The 21,456-nt window shown below is 46.4% G+C and overlaps 1 protein-coding gene across 1 annotated transcript in view; it reads left to right on the forward strand.

The window, feature by feature from the left end:
- The window catches only part of phlpp2 (PH domain and leucine rich repeat protein phosphatase 2), a gene marked incomplete at its 3' end in the record, with an annotated part of 74,912 nt that overhangs the window by 26,113 nt on the left and 27,343 nt on the right, over positions 1-21,456 (forward strand). Inside the window, exons 4-6 of the mRNA XM_080729234.1 lie at positions 10,852-11,042; positions 12,041-12,166; positions 20,276-20,430. Coding sequence (XP_080585360.1) covers positions 10,852-11,042; positions 12,041-12,166; positions 20,276-20,430 — 472 coding nt within the window. The remainder of the gene's footprint in view (positions 1-10,851; positions 11,043-12,040; positions 12,167-20,275; positions 20,431-21,456) is intronic.

Here is a 21,456-nt window from a genome sequence, read left to right on the forward strand (position 1 = left end):
TCAGAAATTCTGTCGGCCTACTATGAGCCCGGGTCAAGGGACAAGCATAAAGGCCTTAGAGCAGGTATTAAACGTAAAAGTTCCTCTCCTGTCAGGGGAGAATGCTTTAGTTGTGGGCGAGTCTGTTTATCAGTCGAATCGCTTTGCTCTTCCTGTCGCTCTATCGAGCGAAAACCGAACGCTTCCGGTTTCACCGGATACGGATTCGCTAGCTCCCCGCTTCCGGTCCGGCCGCAAAAGAGCTCCGCTAGTCAAGCGGTACAATCAGAAGGTGTTCCCGCCTTGCGGCCTATTGAACCCCTGCGCTCCGCATCCGGGTGTTCCGGATACGGATACGCAGGTTCCCCACTTCCGGTCCCGCCGCAAAATAGCTCCGCTAGTCAAGCGGTACAACCAGAAGGTGTTTCCGCCATGCGGCCTATTGAACCCTTGCGCTCCGCATCCGGTCGTTCCGGATACGGATACGCAGGTTCCCCACTTCCGGTCCGGCCGCCAAAAAGCTCCGCCGTCACGGAAGCACAGTGGTGGGGTTTCTCTCGCTCAAAACACGCTAGCACGCTGTGCGCGCCAGTGGAAGTTATGCAACCCGAGCCATTGGGTATTTCGAACGATAACCAGGGGTTACAGGTTACAGTTCGCAGTTATACCCCCGCTTTCGAGCAGGGTTATTCATACCAGAGCACGTGGTTTAAAAGCAAGTCTTTTGAGAGAAGAGATCAGCTCATTGCTAAGCAAGGGTGCTATAGTGGAGCTGGACAGGACCCAATCCCGCATGGGATTTTGGAGCCGTTATTTCCTGGTGCCCAAAAAGGGGGGGGGGCTACGTCCCATCCTGGACCTAAAGGCACTAAACGTGTACCTGAAGAAATACGTTTTCAGGATGCTAACAGTACCCACCATGTTACGGTCGGTCAGGCAAGGGGATTTCCACTGTTCAGTGGATCTGAAGGATGCTTATCAGCACGTCCAGATTTATCCCCCACACAGGAAATTCCTTCGGTTCGCCTTCGAGGGTCGCCTGTACGAGTATACAGTACTCCCTTTCGGTCTGTCACTGAGCCCGAGGGTTTTCGTGAAAGTGACCGAAGCAGCCATCGCCCCGCTGAGACAGCAGGGCGTCAGGTTGGCGACGTACATCGACGATTGGATGATTTCAGCGAGCTCCGCCCACGAAGTGGCGCGTCACACACAAGTGGTTTTGGCTCACCTGAAGGCCTTAGGTTTCATAGTCAACCACGGCAAGAGCATGCTGACTCCAGCAAGTCGTCTTACATTCATTGGGGTCCTTCTGGACTCATCCGACATGTCGGCCCGTCTCTCAGAGGAGAGGGTGGACAGGTTTCGGGAATGTCTCGACTCCTTTCAAGTGGGCCAGGAGGTCACTTACAGGAGTTGCATGGTACTGACGGGAATGATGGCTTCCGCAGTACATCTGTTGCGTTTGGGCAGGTTTCATATGAGACCTTTTCAAAGATGGATGTTATCCCTCGGGATCCCGCCCTCCTTGAAGTACAAGAAGGTTACGGTTTCCCCTTCCTGCGCGATCGCCCTGTCTCCGTGGCTGGTGGAGGGGTTCCTCACCAGCGGAGTCTCGATTGGCGAGGTGGTTTCCCGCAAGTCGATCACGACAGACGCCAGTCTCAGTGGATGGGGAGCCACTTTCGAGGGGCGCACAGCGCAGGGGCTTTGGCCTCTGGAGATGAGGGGTCGTCACATCAACTATTTGGAGTTGATGGCTATACTCCTGGCGCTCAAGCATTTCGAGCCTTGGATTTTGCATTGTCACGTCCTGGTCAGGACAGACAATACGACGGCCATGTTTTATGTCAACAAACAGGGGGGCCTGTCGTCGTTGCCACTGGACCGTCTGGCTCGAGAATTGACGGTTTGGTGCTTGTCGCGCCTCAAGTCGATCAGGGCCTTACACGTCCCAGGTCTCCTCAACAGCGGAGCAGATCTCCTGTCCAGGGGAGGTCCTCGCTACGAGGATTGGTCTCTCCACCCCAGGGTGGCGAGCCAGATTTTTCGCAAGTTCGGTCAGCCAGGGGCGGACCTGTTTGCGTCAGCGGAGAATACGAAGTGTCCGTTGTTCTTCGCGGTGAAGGGCAGTCCTCCCTTGGGGTTGGACGCCTTAGCGCACACGTGGCCGAGAGGTCTACTGTACGCGTTTCCCCCCTTCGACTTAATCCGACCCACTCTGGAGAGAGTCAGGAGGTTCGGTCTGGAGATGCTCCTGGTGGCTCCCTACAAGGGCACGTGGAGATCGGCGATCGCCCCTCTCCTTTGCGAACCGGGTTGGCAGCTGCCTCAGTGCAGGGACCTGTTGAGTCAGGCCAGGGGGGAGATCTTCCACCAAGACCTGCAGGTCCTAGACCTGTGGGTTTGGCACGTGAAAGGTTAAACCTGCTGGCAGCCGGTTTTTCTTCTGAAGTGGTTGCTACCATTCAGAGTGCTAAGGCGCCCTCTACGAGGGCGTCTTATGATGGAAGGTGGAATGCCTTTGAGGACTGGTGTGAGTCGCGGGTTCCACCTGTGGTGGCTCATGTGGCGTCAGCCCAGGAAATTCTGGAATTTATGCAGAACCGCTTGAGAAGTGGTCTAGCATTTTCTACCCTTAGGGGGTATTTGGCGGCTATTAATGCCTGTCACCTGGGGGTGGCGGGCAAGGCACCTTCTAAAGTCCCGGAGGTCATCAAGTTCATGCAAGGAGTTGAACGTTTGAGGCCGGTGACTAGGTCTTTGTTCCCAGTTTGGGATCTGCAGGTGGTTCTAGGGGGCCTATGTCGGGCTCCCTTTGAGCCGCTTGTAGGGATGCCTTTGAAACTTTTGAGTTTCAAGACGGCTCTTTTGCTGGCTTTGGCCACGGCTAAAAGAGTTGGTGACCTGCAAGCTCTCTCGGTGTCTGCGGAGTGCATGCAGTTTATGAACAATGATCTCAAGGTGTTGCTCAAGCCTCATCTTAAGTTTGTTCCTAAGAACATGGTGGTTCCTAAGGAGCCTGTTGTTCTTCTGGCTTTTCATCCTCCTCCGTTTGTCTCGGTGGAGGATGAACGGCTGAATTGCCTTTGTCCTGTCAGGGCATTGAAGGCCTACTGTGACAGGACTGCTGGTTCTAGAGCTTCTTCTCAGCTCTTTGTAGAAATGGGCAATGTTCTTGTCAGAAAGCCGGTGTCTAGACCCACTCTTTCGAGGTGGATTGTGGATGCTATTAGGCTGGCTTACTCTAGTGCGGGTGTGGAAGTGCCGGCGGCACTTAAAGCCCATAGCACTAGAGGTGTGGCTACTTCGTGGGCACTGGCAAAGGGAGTCTCCGTTCAGGAGATTTGTGTGTCGGCGAATTGGTCTTCGCCTTCTACCTTTGCAGCCTACTATCACCTGGATATCGAATCCTCTTCGCTAGCGCATTCGGTTCTGGGTGCAGTTGCCTCCTCTACGTCATAGAGGAGTCGGATCTTCCCCTCCCACAGGTGGGCATGTAGCCACCTGGGGTACTTTGGGGGGACCCTGTGTTTTCCTTATATAGTGTGTCTTACTTATAAGGCGGACTTGTCCTTTTCATTTAGTTGAATGAGGCGGACTTCGGTCTGTCAGGGTCTCTCTTTATTTTCTCATGCCTTCACACCCAGGTCCGGTGGGCCTGGGACCTTCTGGGTGATGGGTCACGCCCGTTTGGGCTGTGCTCACCCGTATGAGGGGTGTGTGGGGGTATGAGAGTAGGTTGTGGCTTAGAGGGGAGTTTAAGAATCCCAAGTGGGAGGTCATCCTGGAATATTGACAGTAAACGGTAGGTTCCGTACGGAACCATTGTTTACTTAGATATGGAAGGATGACCTCCCACGTAATGCCCCTCTGTTTCACTGAATGTGGCAGAGAGTGGTATTAAGAGGATGTTACTTCCGCCTCCGGGGGCTTATATAGCCTGGAGGCGGGTCACTCCGGTTTGAGTGACAGGCCCTTCCTACCTACGTTAGTACGGGAGCTGAAGTAGTTTCTCTGAATGATCGCCAGGGGGCGTCATTACCCAAGTGGGAGGTCATCCTTCCATATCTAAGTAAACAATGGTTCCGTACGGAACCTACCGTTTTAACAGGCAGCTGTGAGCTGTGTGCTTTTTCACTCTGAACTCTGAAGGTAAACTTTCTGAAAAGCAGCAGTTGCTGAGTATGCTAACGTAACGTTGCTATTAGGAGATGTAGGTCTAATTCACAACATTGGCATACCTGCTGTTAATTTACATGTTGATGTGTGTGAAACTATCAAGCCCAAACGACCAATTAAGCTGCTGTATTTTGTGGTTATTTCCTCCATTGTTCACAGCTGAGAAGCATTCGAGACACGGCCATGAAACCAACCAATCAAAACAGCGCACCGACGCACCACACCATCAAACCCCATCTTCTGAGTAGGGTCGCTCAGTGCGTGCACTCAACACACTGGTGCGCCACGCACTGGATTTACGAACGACAACGCACCAAGTGCACCGAATAAACGAACGACAACATGGCACACCAGTGCGTTGAGTGCGCATTTCCGAACGCACACCAAGTTCAATCAACGTCTATAAATTATTAGGATATACAAAAGTGTCTGTGGGCTGTTTCAACAATGTCCTCCACTCCGCTCGGGCAGTGCATGCATGCACACGCCACAGCGACCACCGCCACACAGGCACACACACAGTCAGTCACACAGACTCACACACGCTCAACTGTGTCAGTGTTATGAGTGCAGCTTACACAGTCACAGATACAACATCATGATAACGCACTGCGCATGCTTGACACAGTCACGGCAGTATCACCAGGTTGTAAATATCAAAAACGAAAACGCTTTTCATCCTACCCTTTTCGTACTACGTCTCACTTTCACCACACACACACTCACACACACACACACACACACACACACACACACACACACACACACACACACACACACACACACACACACTCACACACACACAACCCCTCATTGTTTATACAGTTATTTAACTCCTATTTGTATTCACCGACCTCAGTGACATACATTGGATATATTCTAGAATTGAAGGCCCAAAAATCTCTCTCTCTCTCTCTCTCTCTCTTCCCCCCCCCCTCCCTCTGCGTCTTCACATCCACTTCACAAGGACATCCAAATGAAATGGAAGCCTTGCTGCTTGACGTTTCCCTGCCAATAACAATGATAATGAACAAGCCCAGTGCATCTGGCAGCAGATGGGTTGGCTGGAGGGGATCGATAGTGTCTGATACTTGGGCTTCCCCTCAAAGAAACAGAGAGAGAAGAACTCCCACAGGCTCTGAGATATCCAGCGAGGGTGTGTGTGATGGAAAGAGGAGACTGTCTGGAGAAAAGGAAAGACAAACTGTGTGTGCGACTGCGTGTGTGCACGACTACACGGGCGTCACACAAAATTCTGGGCCCTGGGTACAAGGATTCACTGTGGGCCCCCCATGAATGTTCTTCATAGGGTTAGGGGGGAGGGTTAACCCATTTAGACTGGGAACGCATTATTGTACATTATTTTGTGCTTTATTGAAAAATAGCAGATATACAAGCTCACAGCGTTATTTTCTGAAAAATCTTGGAACATTTGTGCAAGTCTCGAATATTTTTGACCCGAATCTATAAATGTCTTCTAAATCCTTCAAAGGTTTTTGGAAAAACCCATGTTTCTATGTCAGTGGTGCTCAAACCTTTTCATGTGAAGGACCCCCAAAATGATATGTATTTGGCCACGGACTCCCATCTCAAAATATTTAGTTCCAGGGACCCCCCAGAAGCAACATTTTAGTTACAGATGTTCGCTTAAAACATACATATATTCAAAGATTTGCAAACATTTTCACGACTTTAAAAAAATAGCAGATCTACAAGCTCGCAGTGAGCTTGTATATATGCTATTTTTCAATAGCTAAAGTATAAAATAATTAAGGCCTCTCCACCTTGGGCCCTAGAAACTCAGTTCCACTCTCCCCCCCCCCCCCCCCCCTTATTTGTGACACCCCTGCTTGCTCCAGTCCACCCTGTGTGTTAGGGCAGAGTGAAACTGAACTCTAAAATAGACTTTGCACCGAAAGCCCAGCGTGGGAACTGGGAATACACAGGCCATTTATGTCCACATGCTCCATCTCTCAGAGGTGCACTGTGGATGGTTACACATTGTACCTACAGATGACATCATCAGTGGTAATTCTAAGAATATTTTATGGTCAAACTCTGGTGAGGATCAAACAACCATGGTCCTCCCGAAAAGGTCTGGACTGTCTGGTTCCAAGTTACATGAGTGAACTTCACTATCCACTTCACTTAACTATGCATTCATCCTGTCTTCTCATAACATCAGGATGAACAGAAACACACACACTTTATTAACACCAGTAAGACTCCCTAATCGGGAGATAAGCGACCGTAGGTCACTTATCTCCACAAATAGGGCAAACATTTGTTTTTCCAAAATCTTCCTGATCCATGTTGATGACATGAGTGTAGACATACCGTGTAGTGATTTTAAGTGATTTTAGGGCAAAATCTGTAGGAGCAGTGTCCAAAAATGTGTTTTTAAAAATCGGCCTGCAGGTGGCGCTATATGGGACAGATTCATGTTGATGGGATGAGTGTAGACCGATTTGCGTGATTTTAGGGCAAAGATTTTAGGAGCAGTGTCCAAAAATGTGTTTTGCAAGAATCGGCCTCATGGTGGCGCTAGAAGAGGGCCATGTGAGAAATGAGGGGTGGGGTCTCCGCGCCGCCAAGGCGGACGAATAGGTAGTAAATGCGACCTACGGTCGCAATAACATTATGGCAAATATTAGGTTACTATTTATAACAATTACAATTAATAACTTGGAAATTCCAAATATAAAAAATGTGCTATACAAATGTGCTGTACTAAAAAATATTGAAAAATATGTTTAGAATCATTAATCGGTTTAATTCTTTTCATTTAGATTAATTGAATCATCGAGAAGCAAGTTTGTATTTATATTATCAATGAATCATCATTCTAATAGATTTTGTGTAATAGACTAAATCTTTAAGTCTGATTAACCACTTAACCCTGTATTATGCTTCGTTCGTTGTATTTTTTTCGTAATTGAGGCATACAGTAGGTTTGGAATAACTGTGATAGTTATTTGAAGTCCTATCACCCTGCCCAAGCTCAAGCTGCCTCACACTCCAGAAACAGGAGACCGGCTCCTGACCTATGGTTATTGGCTCAGGAACCATTGGTTCCCAAGGCTAATTACTTAAACCCCCAAACCACCCACACCAACTTCTAAACCCTGGCTACGGCACTGCACAGTAGAGACTGACGCTGTGTGTTCTCTATAATGGCATGACCCTCCCATTAACCTCATTTTATAGGGAGGGCTGTCTAAGTACGGACAACGCTGTTGTGTCCTTCAGCATCACCCGACCAAAGCTAAAGAATGCAAATTTAATGTGATGAAAGCCTGACTGATTCATCAAGCTGACAGATGCACCTGGGAGAGCACAGCAGTAGGGAGACACACACACACAGACACACACACACACACACACACACACACACACACACACACACACATACACACACACACACACACACACACACACACACACACACACACACACACACACACACACACACACACACACACACACACACACACACACACACACACTCAGTACATACATACAGTCAGTGTGACATCTCATCCTGACTGCCAGCAAGCCAGTGATCTGACGATGATATTGCACGAGAAACTGTCCTGATATGGAATGTCGGCCATGGCGCCTGAACCAATCACATTAACTCATCAGAATAACTAATGAGGGGATAAGAAAGGAATGTCTCCGCTTGAAGCTACAACACGGCATGCGTGCACCCCCCCCCCCCCCCGCCACACACACACACACACACACACACACACACACACACACACACACACACCACACCTAGTCCCTTCCTTCAATAACAACCAATGTCTTTACTGTTTGAACCATCCTGTAATATAAATATGCTCTTGAGCTTTTTGGGGTTTTATCCTTCTGGCAGATATGTAAAATTTAGGGCTGGGATGCGATTAAAAATTGTAATCTAATTAATTACAGGCTCTGTGATTAATTAATCGCAATTAATCACATTTTAATCGCACATCAATATTTGACCTGATAAGCTTTTTTTTCCAAGTAAAACACATTTTGTTGTACGTGTAAATCAACGAGTGAGTTTTTTAAATCTAAATTTCGCATCCACTGGGCCAAGCAAAGCGCTCTGATCGGCTACTTCTCCCTTTGTGTTTGTTGTCTCTTCTTGGTTGGTGCATAGCTATGATCGGTATGCCCGAAACGGAAGGTTCTGTGGTGCAAAAACTAAGTGCGATTAAAATGCGTTAATTTTCTGTAATTAATTAATCGCAATTAATCAGTTAAAGTCCCAGCCTTAGTAAAATTATGTTCATGCATTTGTCAATCAATCAATCAATCAATCAATCAATCAATCAATCAATCAATCAATCAATCAATCAATGTCAAGTTCAGAGAAATCAAACCAAAGCCTTATAAGTCTACATATAAGATCAGTATACAGAAGGTTATTATAGTTTTGACTTTTAGTTCCAATTTCAGTTTAGTTTTAAAAGCAGGTTTGCTAATTTTTGTTTAGTTTTTTTTACAATATGGCTTAAAACTGGCATAGCAAAACATATTGGAAGATGGGTTTTCATACTCAGTAAAAATATTTGTTTTATGTATGAAATTATTTATGGACATGGACATGGACAAGTAATTTTCTCTATGATTTTAGTTAGTCAGTTTTGTAAACACAAAACAGTTTCAGTTTCAATTGCAGTTTTGGTTATTTTGTTAGTTTTAGTTCATTATAATAACCCTGGTGGTCTCCAGTTCAGTATACAGACATTTCTAGGAAATGCCATTCTAATGAACTGCATGTATCAAAACGAGAGTGTTTTTTACTGGTGATTCAGTCAGAGTGTATGAAAGGGTGCGCTCGTTTTATTGTCCACGACATTGCAAGCGGCGCGAAGGCCAGCGGACCTTGGTCCTGCTCTTCGCCCCCGAGCGCCGCAGGCTCCGCCGGCCGCGCGAGTTACGAAGCCGTGGTGAATGCAATCGTTATATTTATGCCCAGGCCGTAAGGCCTGGGCAAGCCCACGATAAACGCCCGCGCAGTCCGGTGCGCATTTCCGAACGCACCCTTTCCCCACACTCGGACTGAAACACCAATAAAAAACACCATCCCGTATCAAAACACCGTTCTGGTCCCAGTTAAGACCCGCCCATGGAAGCTTGTGATTGGCTGAACCGGAGGTAGGGAGCCCTCCGTTGTGTTCACCTGGACCGCGCGGAGGTGCCGAAAGTCGGGGGGAGGAAGTTTTAATATTCTGTCCATAACGGCACATAACTCGGTAACGGCGCTGAGTCGCTCATGCGACCGTCGCAACGCTCGACACGGTGAGTCTCACGTGGCTCATGGTCGCCTGAGACGGCGCGCCTCTGTCATCTCCACCGAAAACAAGCGCTCCGCCCTTGGAACCGGAACAGTGTTTTGATTCACGCTAATGAACTGACTAATAGATGGATGACATCATGCTGACATAGTAGTACATGTATGTGACTGCTTCTCAACGGCAGGTCCGGAGACCACCTGGGGTCCAAATGGAGCCCTCGGGGTCTGTAACTAGAGTGAACAAAAGCCCTGCTGAGGATTTTACAGTGTACTGTAGATGGGGTCCAGTAAGTTCTCAACCTTTTTAATTTGCTGGCATTTTTATCTCTGGTACCACAATACTATAAAATCCTGTGTACAAATAGAACCATTAGGGGTACTTTTGGTTCCATTTGAACACAATCAAGAGTTACAGTACAGACCTTTAAGGGTCTATTTGGTTCCATTTATGCACGTTCAAGAGTTACTGCACAGACAGGTGAGGGTCCATTTGGAGCCCTGGTGGTCTCCAGACCCCACGTTGAGAACAAGAGATATTGGTGACCTCACACTCTGTAAACCTCTCCTCCTACGCTTGGAAATGACTCATGAGCATATGCTATTAATTTGTTTAAATTAAAAAAAAATGTGTGTGTGTGTGCGCGCGTGTGCGTGCGTGTGTTTGCGTGTGTGTGCGTGTGCCTGCGTGCGTGCGTGCATGTTTGCATGCGTGTGTGTGCGTGCGTGTGTGTCCTCACCAGTGGTGGACAAAGTAACCGAGTACTAAGTCGAAGTTGCTCTGTCAGATTTATTCTTCAGTTTAAAGGGATATTTCACTTTGGTCATTTTATCGTCTAATCAGGCATTTTCCTCCATTTGCCCCTTCCTATACAAACCCATTTCCAAATATATAACAAATATTTCAAGTAAAATACATATACTTCAGTACTGTACTCAAGTGAATGTAATTAATTAGTTACTGTCCACCGCTGATCCAAAAATACACACAAAAATAGTTTTTGATACGGTTTATTGTATTTAAATTAATATTTGAATTATTTTTGCTTTTGTGGATCGTGGTCAATATATTGTTGTTTATGTCTCGCTTGATTGAAAAGCACCTTGGGTCAACTTTGGGTTGTTTTTCAACGTGCTACATAAATAAAGATGACCTGACTCGACAAAATCTTTGTATGTTCTCCTCCCCTGACCTGTGTGTGTGTGTGTGTGTGTGTGTGTGTGTGTGTGTGTGTGTGTGTGTGTGTGTGTGTGTGTGTGTGTGTGTGTGTGTGTGTGTGTGTGTGTGTGTGTGTGTGTGTGCGTGCGTGCGTGCGTGCGTGCGTGCGTGCGTGCGTGCGTGCGTGCGTGCGTGCGTGCGTGCGTGCGTGCGTGCGTGTGCGTGGGGGTCTTCTCCTTCCCAGAACGTCCAGTGAACGCCGACCAGCAGGAGAGGACGTTGCTGAAAGGCGTGTTCAACGCCAGGAAGGGCAAGACGCAGCTGCACAAGTGGGCGGAGCGGCAGGTCATCCTCTGTGGCACTTGTCTGATCGTGGCCTCCGTCAAAGACAGCATGACGGGGAAGATGCACATCCTGCCACTGGTGGGGGGGAAGGTGAGAGGAGAGACAGTGGGTTGCATGATCACCTATATCAGTGGTTCTCAAACTTTTTTAGGCTGTGACCCCCAAAATAAACATATATGAACTCAACTGGGGACCCCCACCCTGACAAGCACTTCGAATTGTAGGTATTACATTTAATCTGTCCCGGTTCCACAGACAGATACATATTGTGAAAATAGCAGATCTACATGCTCACAACGCCTCAGCGTTGTAAGCATGTAGATCTGCTATTTTGACTATTGCTTACTTAATATTTGACACTTTGGCCAGTTTGGTATTAAAACGGTCTTGAAAGTCCTTAAATTGTCACTTAATAAATGTGTACAGTTACCCTGTATACACTTATGTAGGTTTGTTTACCATTGAGTGATTTATTTATTTTTTACATTAAGCTAATCATCTGGGGACCCCACAAAATAATTTGGAGACCCCACTTGGGGTCCTGACCCCAAGTTTGAGAACCACTGACCTATATCATCCAAAAATGCAAAAAATCGCAAAAAGCAAACACGACACACGTGCATATCTCCTTGTATGGGCCGTGCTGTCCGTGGCGTCAGTTATCTCCATACATGGAGATCCGCACTGAATGATACATCACAAAGCCAGATGTAGGAGCGCTTAGCACCGCTCAATAATGGCCAGTATATCGTCCAGACTAATATATGGGTCCGGCCCGGGTCTTGGAGGGGACGATGGCTTTACAAACAGCCCTGCAGGTGCTTCCCTCTCAGGGACGATCACCCAGCTGGGTGCGGATACGACAACACAGCTGGGATGGACTGCTGTGTACAATTCACCGTCAGCTGCAGAGAGAAAGCCCTGCAGTACAATTTACAATTTAGGCATTTAGCAGGCGCTCTTAATCCAGAGCGACTTACAATAAGCAATGTAATACATCAATACATCAAATGCATAGAAATAGTAATCTAAGAAAAAGAACGTAGGTAGACCAAGCACCTATAATGTTTGCTTGTTTTTTTGTGAAGGTAGAAGAGGTGAAGAGAAGACAACATTGTCTGATGTTCAGCTCAGCGGGACCACAGGCCCAGACTTACTTTGTCAACTTTGACACACTAGCCGACTACCAGCGATGGCATCGGCAAGCATCAAAAGTAAGTAAGAGACAAAGTATTTGTGTGCGTGTGTGCATGCGTGCGTGCGTGCGTGCGTGCGTGCGTGCGTGCGTGCGTGCGTGCGTGCGTGCTGATTCCATAGTTAGTCCCTGTGGGCCTGTACTGACATCAGAGATTGGAATCTAGAGGACACTTACCTTAGTGTAGTGTCTGCCTGCTGAATCCTCCAGTGGGAAAGCTTCTATCTGAGTGCAACTGATTGGCTCCCTGGAGAGACAGGCTCTCACTTGCTCTGACATCGATTGAACTGCTTGCTTATGTAGTGCTGCAAAGCAACTAAGTGCTCAAGTACTGAACCTAAGTACAATTTTGAGGTACTTTTACTGTGAATGTTTCAATACAATACAATTTTGAATACAGGCCTTTTACTTGTAACAGAGTATAATTTTACTTCCACTCGCATTTTGAGCTTGATCGGCCATTTTTGGCAAAGAGATTTTGGGCCCTATTTTCGTCCATGCCTTACCCCTTATCCATGAACTTCTTTGCCTTCTTTTACTATTTTGAAAAACATTTTTAAATAGTTCAAATAGCTGATCTACAAGCTCACAACATGTTCATGTAGATCGGCTATTTGAAGTATTTTAAAATGTTTTTTTCTTTTTTTTTTAAAGATTTGTTTTTGGGCTTTTATACCTTTGTTGATAGGACAGTTAGACTGACAGGAAATGGGGTGAGAGATTGGGGAGTGACACGCGGCAAAGGTTGTCCGGATCGGGAATCGAATCGGCGACGCTGCCAGGCATCCATGCCTATGTGGCAATGCCTAAGTGGTATGCCTGGACCAGTAGGCCAGCGGGCACCCTTAAAATGTGTTTTTAAAATAGTAATAAAAGGCAAAGAAGTTTAGGGATAAGGGGTAAGGCATGGACGAAAATATAGCTCTTTATCTAGACGGAAAAGTGGTACTTTACAATTGTAACTAGTCCAGTCCAAATCTGAGTACTTGTTCCAACTTCCAACATCTGCTTCCGTCTGGCATTGATTGAACTGCTTGCTTATATGGACCAAATGCAACTAAGTGCAGCTAAGTACAGTATAACTCAGGCTTTAGACTTTACTTGTCAAGTCCTGTAGTCATTAATTCATGGTTGACTTATAACTGCACATGACAAGAGGCTCAACGATGACCCCAGATCATTTAGCATTTGCATTTAATGTTGAGTGTCTTTCAGAACACCATGTCTGTGGGGCGCCCGCTGGCCTAGCGGTCCAGGCGCATACCACATAGGCTCTGATGCCTGACAGCGTGTCGCGGGTTTGAATCCCAATTCCGACCACCTTTACTGCATGTCACTCGCCATCTCTCTCCCCATTTCCTGTCACTCAACTGTCCTATCAAATAAAGGCATAAAAGCCCCAAAACAAATCTTTTAAAACAAGAACACCATGTCTGGTCCTGTCAAATACTCATAGTTTCTGCAAAGCTCTGCTATCCTAATTCAACAGTTCACACAGTCAGGTCTGGGGACCATCAGCGGTCCAAAGAGACACCTAGGGGTCTGGAACTCTGAGAGTGTACAAATGGAACCGGTCCATTTGGTTCCATTTGTAAACTTGCAGGGCTCTAGATCCAATTGGATCCTTTGTGTTCCCCAGACCCCGCGTTGGGAAACGTATGTCCTAATTAATGAATTAATTGTGTCACGGGTCCACCCTTTCAACCTCAGTGAGAGCCCCTGTTGACAGAGAGCCAAGCACACACAGTGATCCAGGAAAAAGAAGGGACAACAGAACAAAAAAGGACAATCCAATTAGTTGCAGATTCATGCTAAATCCAGGATCTGTCTCTGCCACAGTGGCATGGTTCACTGGATTAGAGCAGTCAAGCTGAGTCAATTTTATTCATAAAGCATGTATGAAAACGACCAGAGTTGCCCAAAGTGCTGTACGACATGAGAATGAAACAGCATAGTAATGTAATAGTATGTAATGGACAATTACCAACAGTCAGTTAGCATGGATCCCTGGGTTAGAGCAAGCCAACTCCACAATCTTCAAACGCTACATAGAGTTTGTAATCAGTACAGCCTCCTGATAGCCACGAACAGAAGCAGTCATCTGTTCATTTCCGGGCGAAAATGGACAGATATATTTTAAAATGTATTTTTTGAATTTCAAGCTGTACATTTGTCCTACTGTAAATGACATTTGCTTCTTTGACTAATTGTCATTTACAGGTGTAAATCACTGGGTTAGAACAGTCAGTTAGCATGGATCACTGGGTTAGAGCAGTCAGTTAGCATGGATCACTGGGTTAGAACAGTCGGTTAGCATGGATCACTGGGTTAGAGCAGTCAGTTAGCATGGATCACTGGGTTAGAACAGTCAGTTAGCATGGATCACTGGGTTAGAACAGTCAGTTAGCATGGATCACTGGGTTAGAACAGTCAGTTAGCATGGATCACTGGGTTAGAACAGTCAGTAAGCATGGATCACTGGGTTAGAGCTAGGGATGGCCAAATGGAGATTTTTTCTTAACCGATAACCGAAAGGCCTTATCAGTTAATTAACCGTTAACCGTTAAGGAAATGTCTTAAAAAATGCGTTAAGGAAATGTGTTCAAAAATGCGCTATTTTAGCGATTTAAAAAAGGAAAATACACCCGTTTTTCCCCATAATAAAGTGCATTTACACATTACAAACAATAAAACTAGGAGAAACAAGAATACAAATGTTTTCTAAAAGAAATGTGTTTTTGCAAAGAAACGGTGGCATTGAAATGATCAGTCTGTAATGTGATGCGCTTTCGCCAGGCACGTGCGCACATACAGCAAAGGGGGCTGGAGCCCTTAACTTTTATCAACAGAATTGTCCACCAAAAGGCCATTCAGCCCATGCCTCTCCAACATTCTGTGCACTCCCTGGCTATCGCCTAACTAAACAGCCGCAGCGAGATGCTCGTATGTAGAACAATAACTTTCAATCGTATAACTTTTGGAATGGTTGAATCGGCTAAACGTGATGTCCATTTCATTAATTGTCTCCACCAGCCGAAGGCTGAGGGAGAGTATGTTTTCCCCTCCGTCCGTGTGTCCGTGCGTGCGTCCGTGCGTGCGTGCGTGCGTCCGTCCGTGCGTCCTCGCACTTTGTGAGCGCCTAATCTCAGTCGCCGCTGGCCCGGACGCTGCCAAAGTGAGCACACACACTCCCTGGATGCCAATCTAGAACCTCTGCCCTAAATTTTTCAAATGGGCCTTTTCTAGCGCCACCTAGTGGCCGATGTTTCGCGTCCGTGCGTCCTCGCAGTTTGTGAGCAGCTAATCTCAGTCGCCGTTGGCCCGGTCGCTGCCAAAGTGAGCACACACATTCCCTGGATGCCAATCTAGAACCTCTGCCCTAAATTTTTCAAATGGGCCTTTTCTAGCGCCATCTAGTGGCCGATGTTTGCAAAACACATTTCTGTGCACTATTCTTACAGATTTTGTCCAAAAATCCTACAAATCGGTAGGCAGTATCTCGACAGTCATGTGATCGACACGGATCTGTCCGATTTTGCATATTCCATCCTGATTGGCTAAGATTGGCTTCCAAAGTTTGTAGGATTGCGTGCGTCCTCGCAGTTTGTGAGCAGCTAATCTCAGTCGCCGTTGGCCCGGTCGCTGCCAAAGTGAGCACACACATTCCCTGGAAGCCAATCTAGAACCTCTGCCCTAAATTTTTCAAATGGGCCTTTTCTAGCGCCACCTAGTGGCCGATGTTTCCAAAACACATTTCTGTGCACTATTCTTACAGATTTTGTCCAAAAATCCTACAAATCGGTAGGCAGTATCTCGACAGTCATGTGATCGACACGGATCTGTCCGATTTGGCATATTCCATCCTGATTGGCTAAGATTGGCTTCCAAAGTTTGTAGGATTGAGCCGTTTTGAACAAAATGCCTCAAATCACAAACGCAAAGTGCAATTATCATGAAATCGCGCACACATGTTCCCACTAGGCCGAGGAAGAAATGCCACGTATTTTTTTTTTAAATCAGCCTCATGGTGGCGCTATAACAGGCTGATTTGTGGTTTTACCTATAACTCCACCGATCAGTTCACCAGGACGCACGGTCTGGTGGAGACCTGTGCTCGGAAGAGCACTGCTTCTAGTTTTCTTCTCTCTCGCCCGTGTTTTGTGTGTGCTGATGCAGCGATCATTGAATTTGCGAGTCTGAGCTCAGCTTTGTTATTTTCGCATATCCTACTCTGTAACCAAGACGACTTTAGCGTTCCTCACGTCATCAACATGTAACATTAGAAAGTTGTGTTTTAAGCTCTTCTTAAACGGGATTCAATGTGACGGGGTCTGTTTTGTCAAATCTAATCGACGACGGAGCATTTGTTGAATAAGTCAGCGTGTACGACTCGCGTCGCAGACTCGCAGTTGCGTGAATGCTCGATGTTACACAGACATTGGTGTCCCAGAAATGTGTGACCACAGCGCGTAGTTGCATGGTTGATGACTTGATGTTGCGTAGATATTGGTGTACGGGGCTTTTGGTGTGACACATGGGTTGATTTCCTTTTTCTTTTCTTTTTTATCGGTCAAAATTGACCGTTAGTGCTTACCGGTAACCAATTTCTTATCGATTTAACGGTAACGGTTAGCCGTTGGCCATCCCTAGTTAGAGCAGTCAGTTAGCATGGATCACTGGGTTAGAACAGTCAGTTAGCATGGATCACTGGGTTAGAGCAGTCAGTTAGCATGGATCACTGGGTTAGAACAGTCAGTAAGCATGGATCACTGGGTTAGAGCAGTCAGTTAGCATGGATCACTGGGTTAGAACAGTCAGTAAGCATGGATCACTGGGTTAGAACAGTCAGTAAGCATGGATCACTGGGTTAGAGCAGTCAGTTAGCATGGATCACTGGGTTAGAACAGTCAGTAAGCATGGATCACTGGGTTAGAGCAGTCAGTTAGCATGGATCACTGGGTTAGAACAGTCAGTAAGCATGGATCACTGGGTTAGAGCAGTCAGTTAGCATGGATCACTGGGTTAGATCAGTCAGTTAGCATGGATCACTGGGTTAGAACAGTCAGTAAGCATGGATCACTGGGTTAGAACAGTCAGTTAGCATGGATCACTGGGTTAGAGCAGTCAGTTAGCATGGATCACTGGGTTAGAGCAGTCAGTTAGCATGGATCACTGGGTTAGAACAGTCAGTAAGCATGGATCACTGGGTTAGAGCAGTCAGTTAGCATGGATCACTGGGTTAGAACAGTCAGTAAGCATGGATCACTGGGTTAGAACAGTCAGTAAGCATGGATCACTGGGTTAGAACAGTCAGTTAGCATGGATCACTGGGTTAGAACAGTCAGTAAGCATGGATCACTGGGTTAGAACAGTCAGTAAGCATGGATCACTGGGTTAGAGCAGTCAGTTAGCATGGATCACTGGGTTAGAGCAGTCGGTTGGTGGCGGCAGTGGCTCAGGGGTAGAGTGGCCGCAAGCTCGAAGGTTGCCAAGCTCGATCCCGGACTCCCCAAGAGTTGGTGTCGAAGTGTCCTTGAGCAAGACTCTGAACCCCTAGTTGCTCCTGATGAGCAGGTGCCTTGCATGGTTCCCTCCGCCATCGGTGTATGAATGTGTGTGTGTGTGAATGGGTGAATGTAATGCACAATCTATGTGAAGTGCCTTAGATGAAGGCGCTATATAAATGCACCACTTACCATTTAGTGAACATGGATCATTGGGTTAGAGCAGTCAGTTAACATGGCTCACTGGCTCTTAGTCAGTGAACATGGATCACTGGGTTAGAGCAGTCAAACACAACCTAACCCTAATTTATACTTTGGTTATTCAAAAATATCTGGTCTACAAAAATAGCCGATCTACAAACTAAAAGTTGCTTGAATACAGGCCTCATACACCAGAGGTTTCTATGGAGATTGCTAATAATGAGTGAAGAAGGCTTTTGGGGATTTGGGGCAGAGTTCATGCTAGACTGAGCAGAAAATATGAATGCTCTCCCTCATGCTCGCTCGCTCTCTCTCTCTCTCTCTCTCTCTCTCTCTCTCTCTCTCTCTCTCTCTCTCTCTCTCTCTCTCTCTCTCTATGTTTCTCGTTCTCTGTCTGTCTGTCTGTCTGTCTGTCTGTCTGTCCCCCTTCTCCTGTTCCATCTCTCTCTCTCTCTCGCTCTCTCTCTCTCTCTCTCTCTCTCTCCCCCCCCCCCTCCCCTCCCCTTCATTCTATCATATGGAGTCCTCTATGGATTAAGGGCTGCTATCTGAACAGATTGTGACTTTACACTAGAAAGAGGAGCCTGTGCTGATATTGTGTACCCCCCATTGCCTCTCTATTACACATACTGTGCTTATGCACGCGTACACACACACACACACACACGCACGCACGTACACACACACACACACACACACACACACACACACACACACACACACACACACACACACACACTGAAAGTCAATACCTGGAATTGAAGCAGCAGAACTACCTAACCCCTATCTTGTTTCAATTGCCTTTTTATCTCTCTTTCATTGTCCACTTTCACATCACCTGGTGTGATCTAGAGTCTAGATTCTAGAGACCCTTGTTTTTGAGCGGTGGTCACACCGTCTCCATAGCGTGGCCGTGTGTGTAGGTATGTTTGTTTGTTAGTTAGTTAGTTTGTTTGTATGTATGTGGGTGGGTCTGTATGTAGCCTCAAGCCTGTGTAGTACCTTTTCTGCCCACACATGTTAAGGGAGGGGCGCTGTTGTCCAGGCCCCACACACACACACACACACACACACACACACACACACACACACACACACACACACACACGGGGGGGGGGGGGGGGGGGGAACCACCGCTCAGTTCACACGGGTGTGATTTTACGTAAGCTGCTAGCTGATGAGTCGCAGTGGTGGAAAGTAACTAAGTACATTCCATCATATACTGTTTTAGTTTTAGTTTACTTGAGTATAAAAAAGATACTTAAAACGTCTACTCTAATACATCTCAGTGGTGCTATTTTAAAAAAAGTTTGATAAAATTATAAATGTTTTGAAAAAGAAAAGTGAAATCAGCCATTCATAAAACGTTTGTCACTATTAAGCCCTTAGCTTGAAACGCCCATATATGGACATATTGTGTGAGTCTCATGTGGTCTATAAAATAAGACAAATATAAGTCAGTCATATCCATATTTGGGAAAATATTTTGTCCACATTTTGTCCAACTTAAACAACCAAGCGCAACTCGAATCACACTTGCAAATGAATTCTGTCCTGTGGGAATTCCGTCCTGCCTGAGGTCGGGTTGGTCGGGATGTCGCTTTTCGCCCTTTGGCTATATTGGCTATATATGTTATATTGTGGTGTTTTTTGTACTTTTTCCTCTATGAGCTGTTCTCTGAGGTTGTGTCCATGTCTAAAAGCGGTGACATGATCTCATGCACAGCTGAGTAAGCGCCTCGTGTGAGGGATTGTTGCTTAGACAGTCATCCATTTGAAAACAGGACAAGAGACTAGCCTACATGTTATACAGTCAGGAAAAAACTGTAATAAGTCTAATTTAATGCTCTGTTTTTCTTGCCAAGAAAGAACAAATTTACAAAAGGCAAAAGGCGACACCCTCACGTAATACGTAGTGCTTTAGATGTAACAGGCTGGCTGTGGTAATGACCGACCAACTGGTGATATTTTGGAGAGGATGAAAGCGAGGCGGTTTAGCTACATTCTCACATGTAGATAAGATGTGCCTGTTGGATAGGACGTGGAATGTACTGTAAAGTCACATGACTACTGGGCGTGCAACCAGCCAGTACTGTAGTGTTGCAAGTACTGAACCATTAACCACTTCGGAATCACAATCAGATGTATTTGTCGCATCACAGGTTTACAGGTGACAAAGACATACAAAGAGAACGCACAGTAAGCATGTCAGATTGTGTCCGTACTGTTGATTTCAGAGAAATGAGTCTATTGAACGTACAAAACAGCAACAAAGGACTGTCTGAGTGACTCTATTGGTTGTCCCAATTTTCAGCTACAATGGACGGACATGCACATAATCGGCAGGTTGAAAATGGAAATGGCTGTATAGTAATACAAATGTGTGTGTGTGCGTGTGTGCCTGCCTGCCTGTGTGACTGAAGGTGGTGTCTCAGACAGTAAGCCTGGTGGATCTGTCCTGCTACAGTCTGGAAGCAGTGCCTGAGTATCTGTTCTACAGCCAGGATGTCACTCACCTCAACCTGAGACACAACTTCATGAGCCTCCAGGGGCCTGGAGGCCTCCACAACCTGCCCAGGTAAAAACCCCTGTTAACGCCAACAAGTAACAGGCGTACAGGAGTACAGATTGTTATATGCAGAACTTGCCACCAGAGACGCCCCTTCTAACATTCTTCCACCATACTTGGGGACAGGGGTGTCGCACCAAATTCTGGGCCCTGGGTTTAATCCATTTAGACTGGGAACGCATTATTACGCATTATTTTGAGCTTTGACTATTGAAAAATCACACCCGTGTGAACTGAGCGGTGGTCCCCCCCCCCCCCCCCCCCTTCCCCCCTGTGTGTGTGTGTGTGTGGGTGTGTGTGTGCGCGTGTGTGTGTGTGTGTGTGCCTGGTCTGGCCTGGCCTGAACAACAGCGCCCCTCCCTTAACATGTGTGGTCAGAAAAGGTTACTGCAGGCTACAGACAGACAGACAGACAGACAGACAGACAGACACGCAGACAGACAGACAGACAGACCCACACACGCGGCCACGTATAGGAGCGTTGTGACCACCGCTCAAAAATAGCAGATATACAAGCTCACAGCACGGCACTTGGTGCTGCGCTGCAAGCTTGTAGATCTGCTATTTATTTTTTTTAAATGGTGCTGTTTGTTTTTGGTTGAAAAACCTATGTTTCTATGTCAGTGGTGCTCAAACTTTTTCATGTCAAGGACCCCCAAAATGATATGTATTTGGCCACAGACCCCGATCTCAAAATATTTAGTTCCAGGGACCCCCCAGAAGCAAAATTTGAGTTACAAATGTTCGCTTAAAAACACATGTATTCACAGATTTGCACACATTTTCACGACTTTTCAAAATAGCAGATCTACAAGCTTGCAGCGCGGCACTCGGTGCCGCGCTTTGAGCTTGTATATCTTGTGACGCCCCTGCTTGGGGAGCTTCTCCGTACTTATCCAGGGAGGACAAGCATGCCTTGATTATAGCATGTACAACAAATCAATTACAATAATACAAACATGCGGTACATATGAAATACAATATAAATCTTATAAGATCACAGATGCAGATAACATTATTAAGAGGACTACATAA

This window comes from Nannobrachium achirus (assembly GCF_963921795.1).
Source record: "Nannobrachium achirus genome assembly, chromosome: 7".
Classification (NCBI taxonomy): domain Eukaryota; kingdom Metazoa; phylum Chordata; class Actinopteri; order Myctophiformes; family Myctophidae; genus Nannobrachium; species Nannobrachium achirus.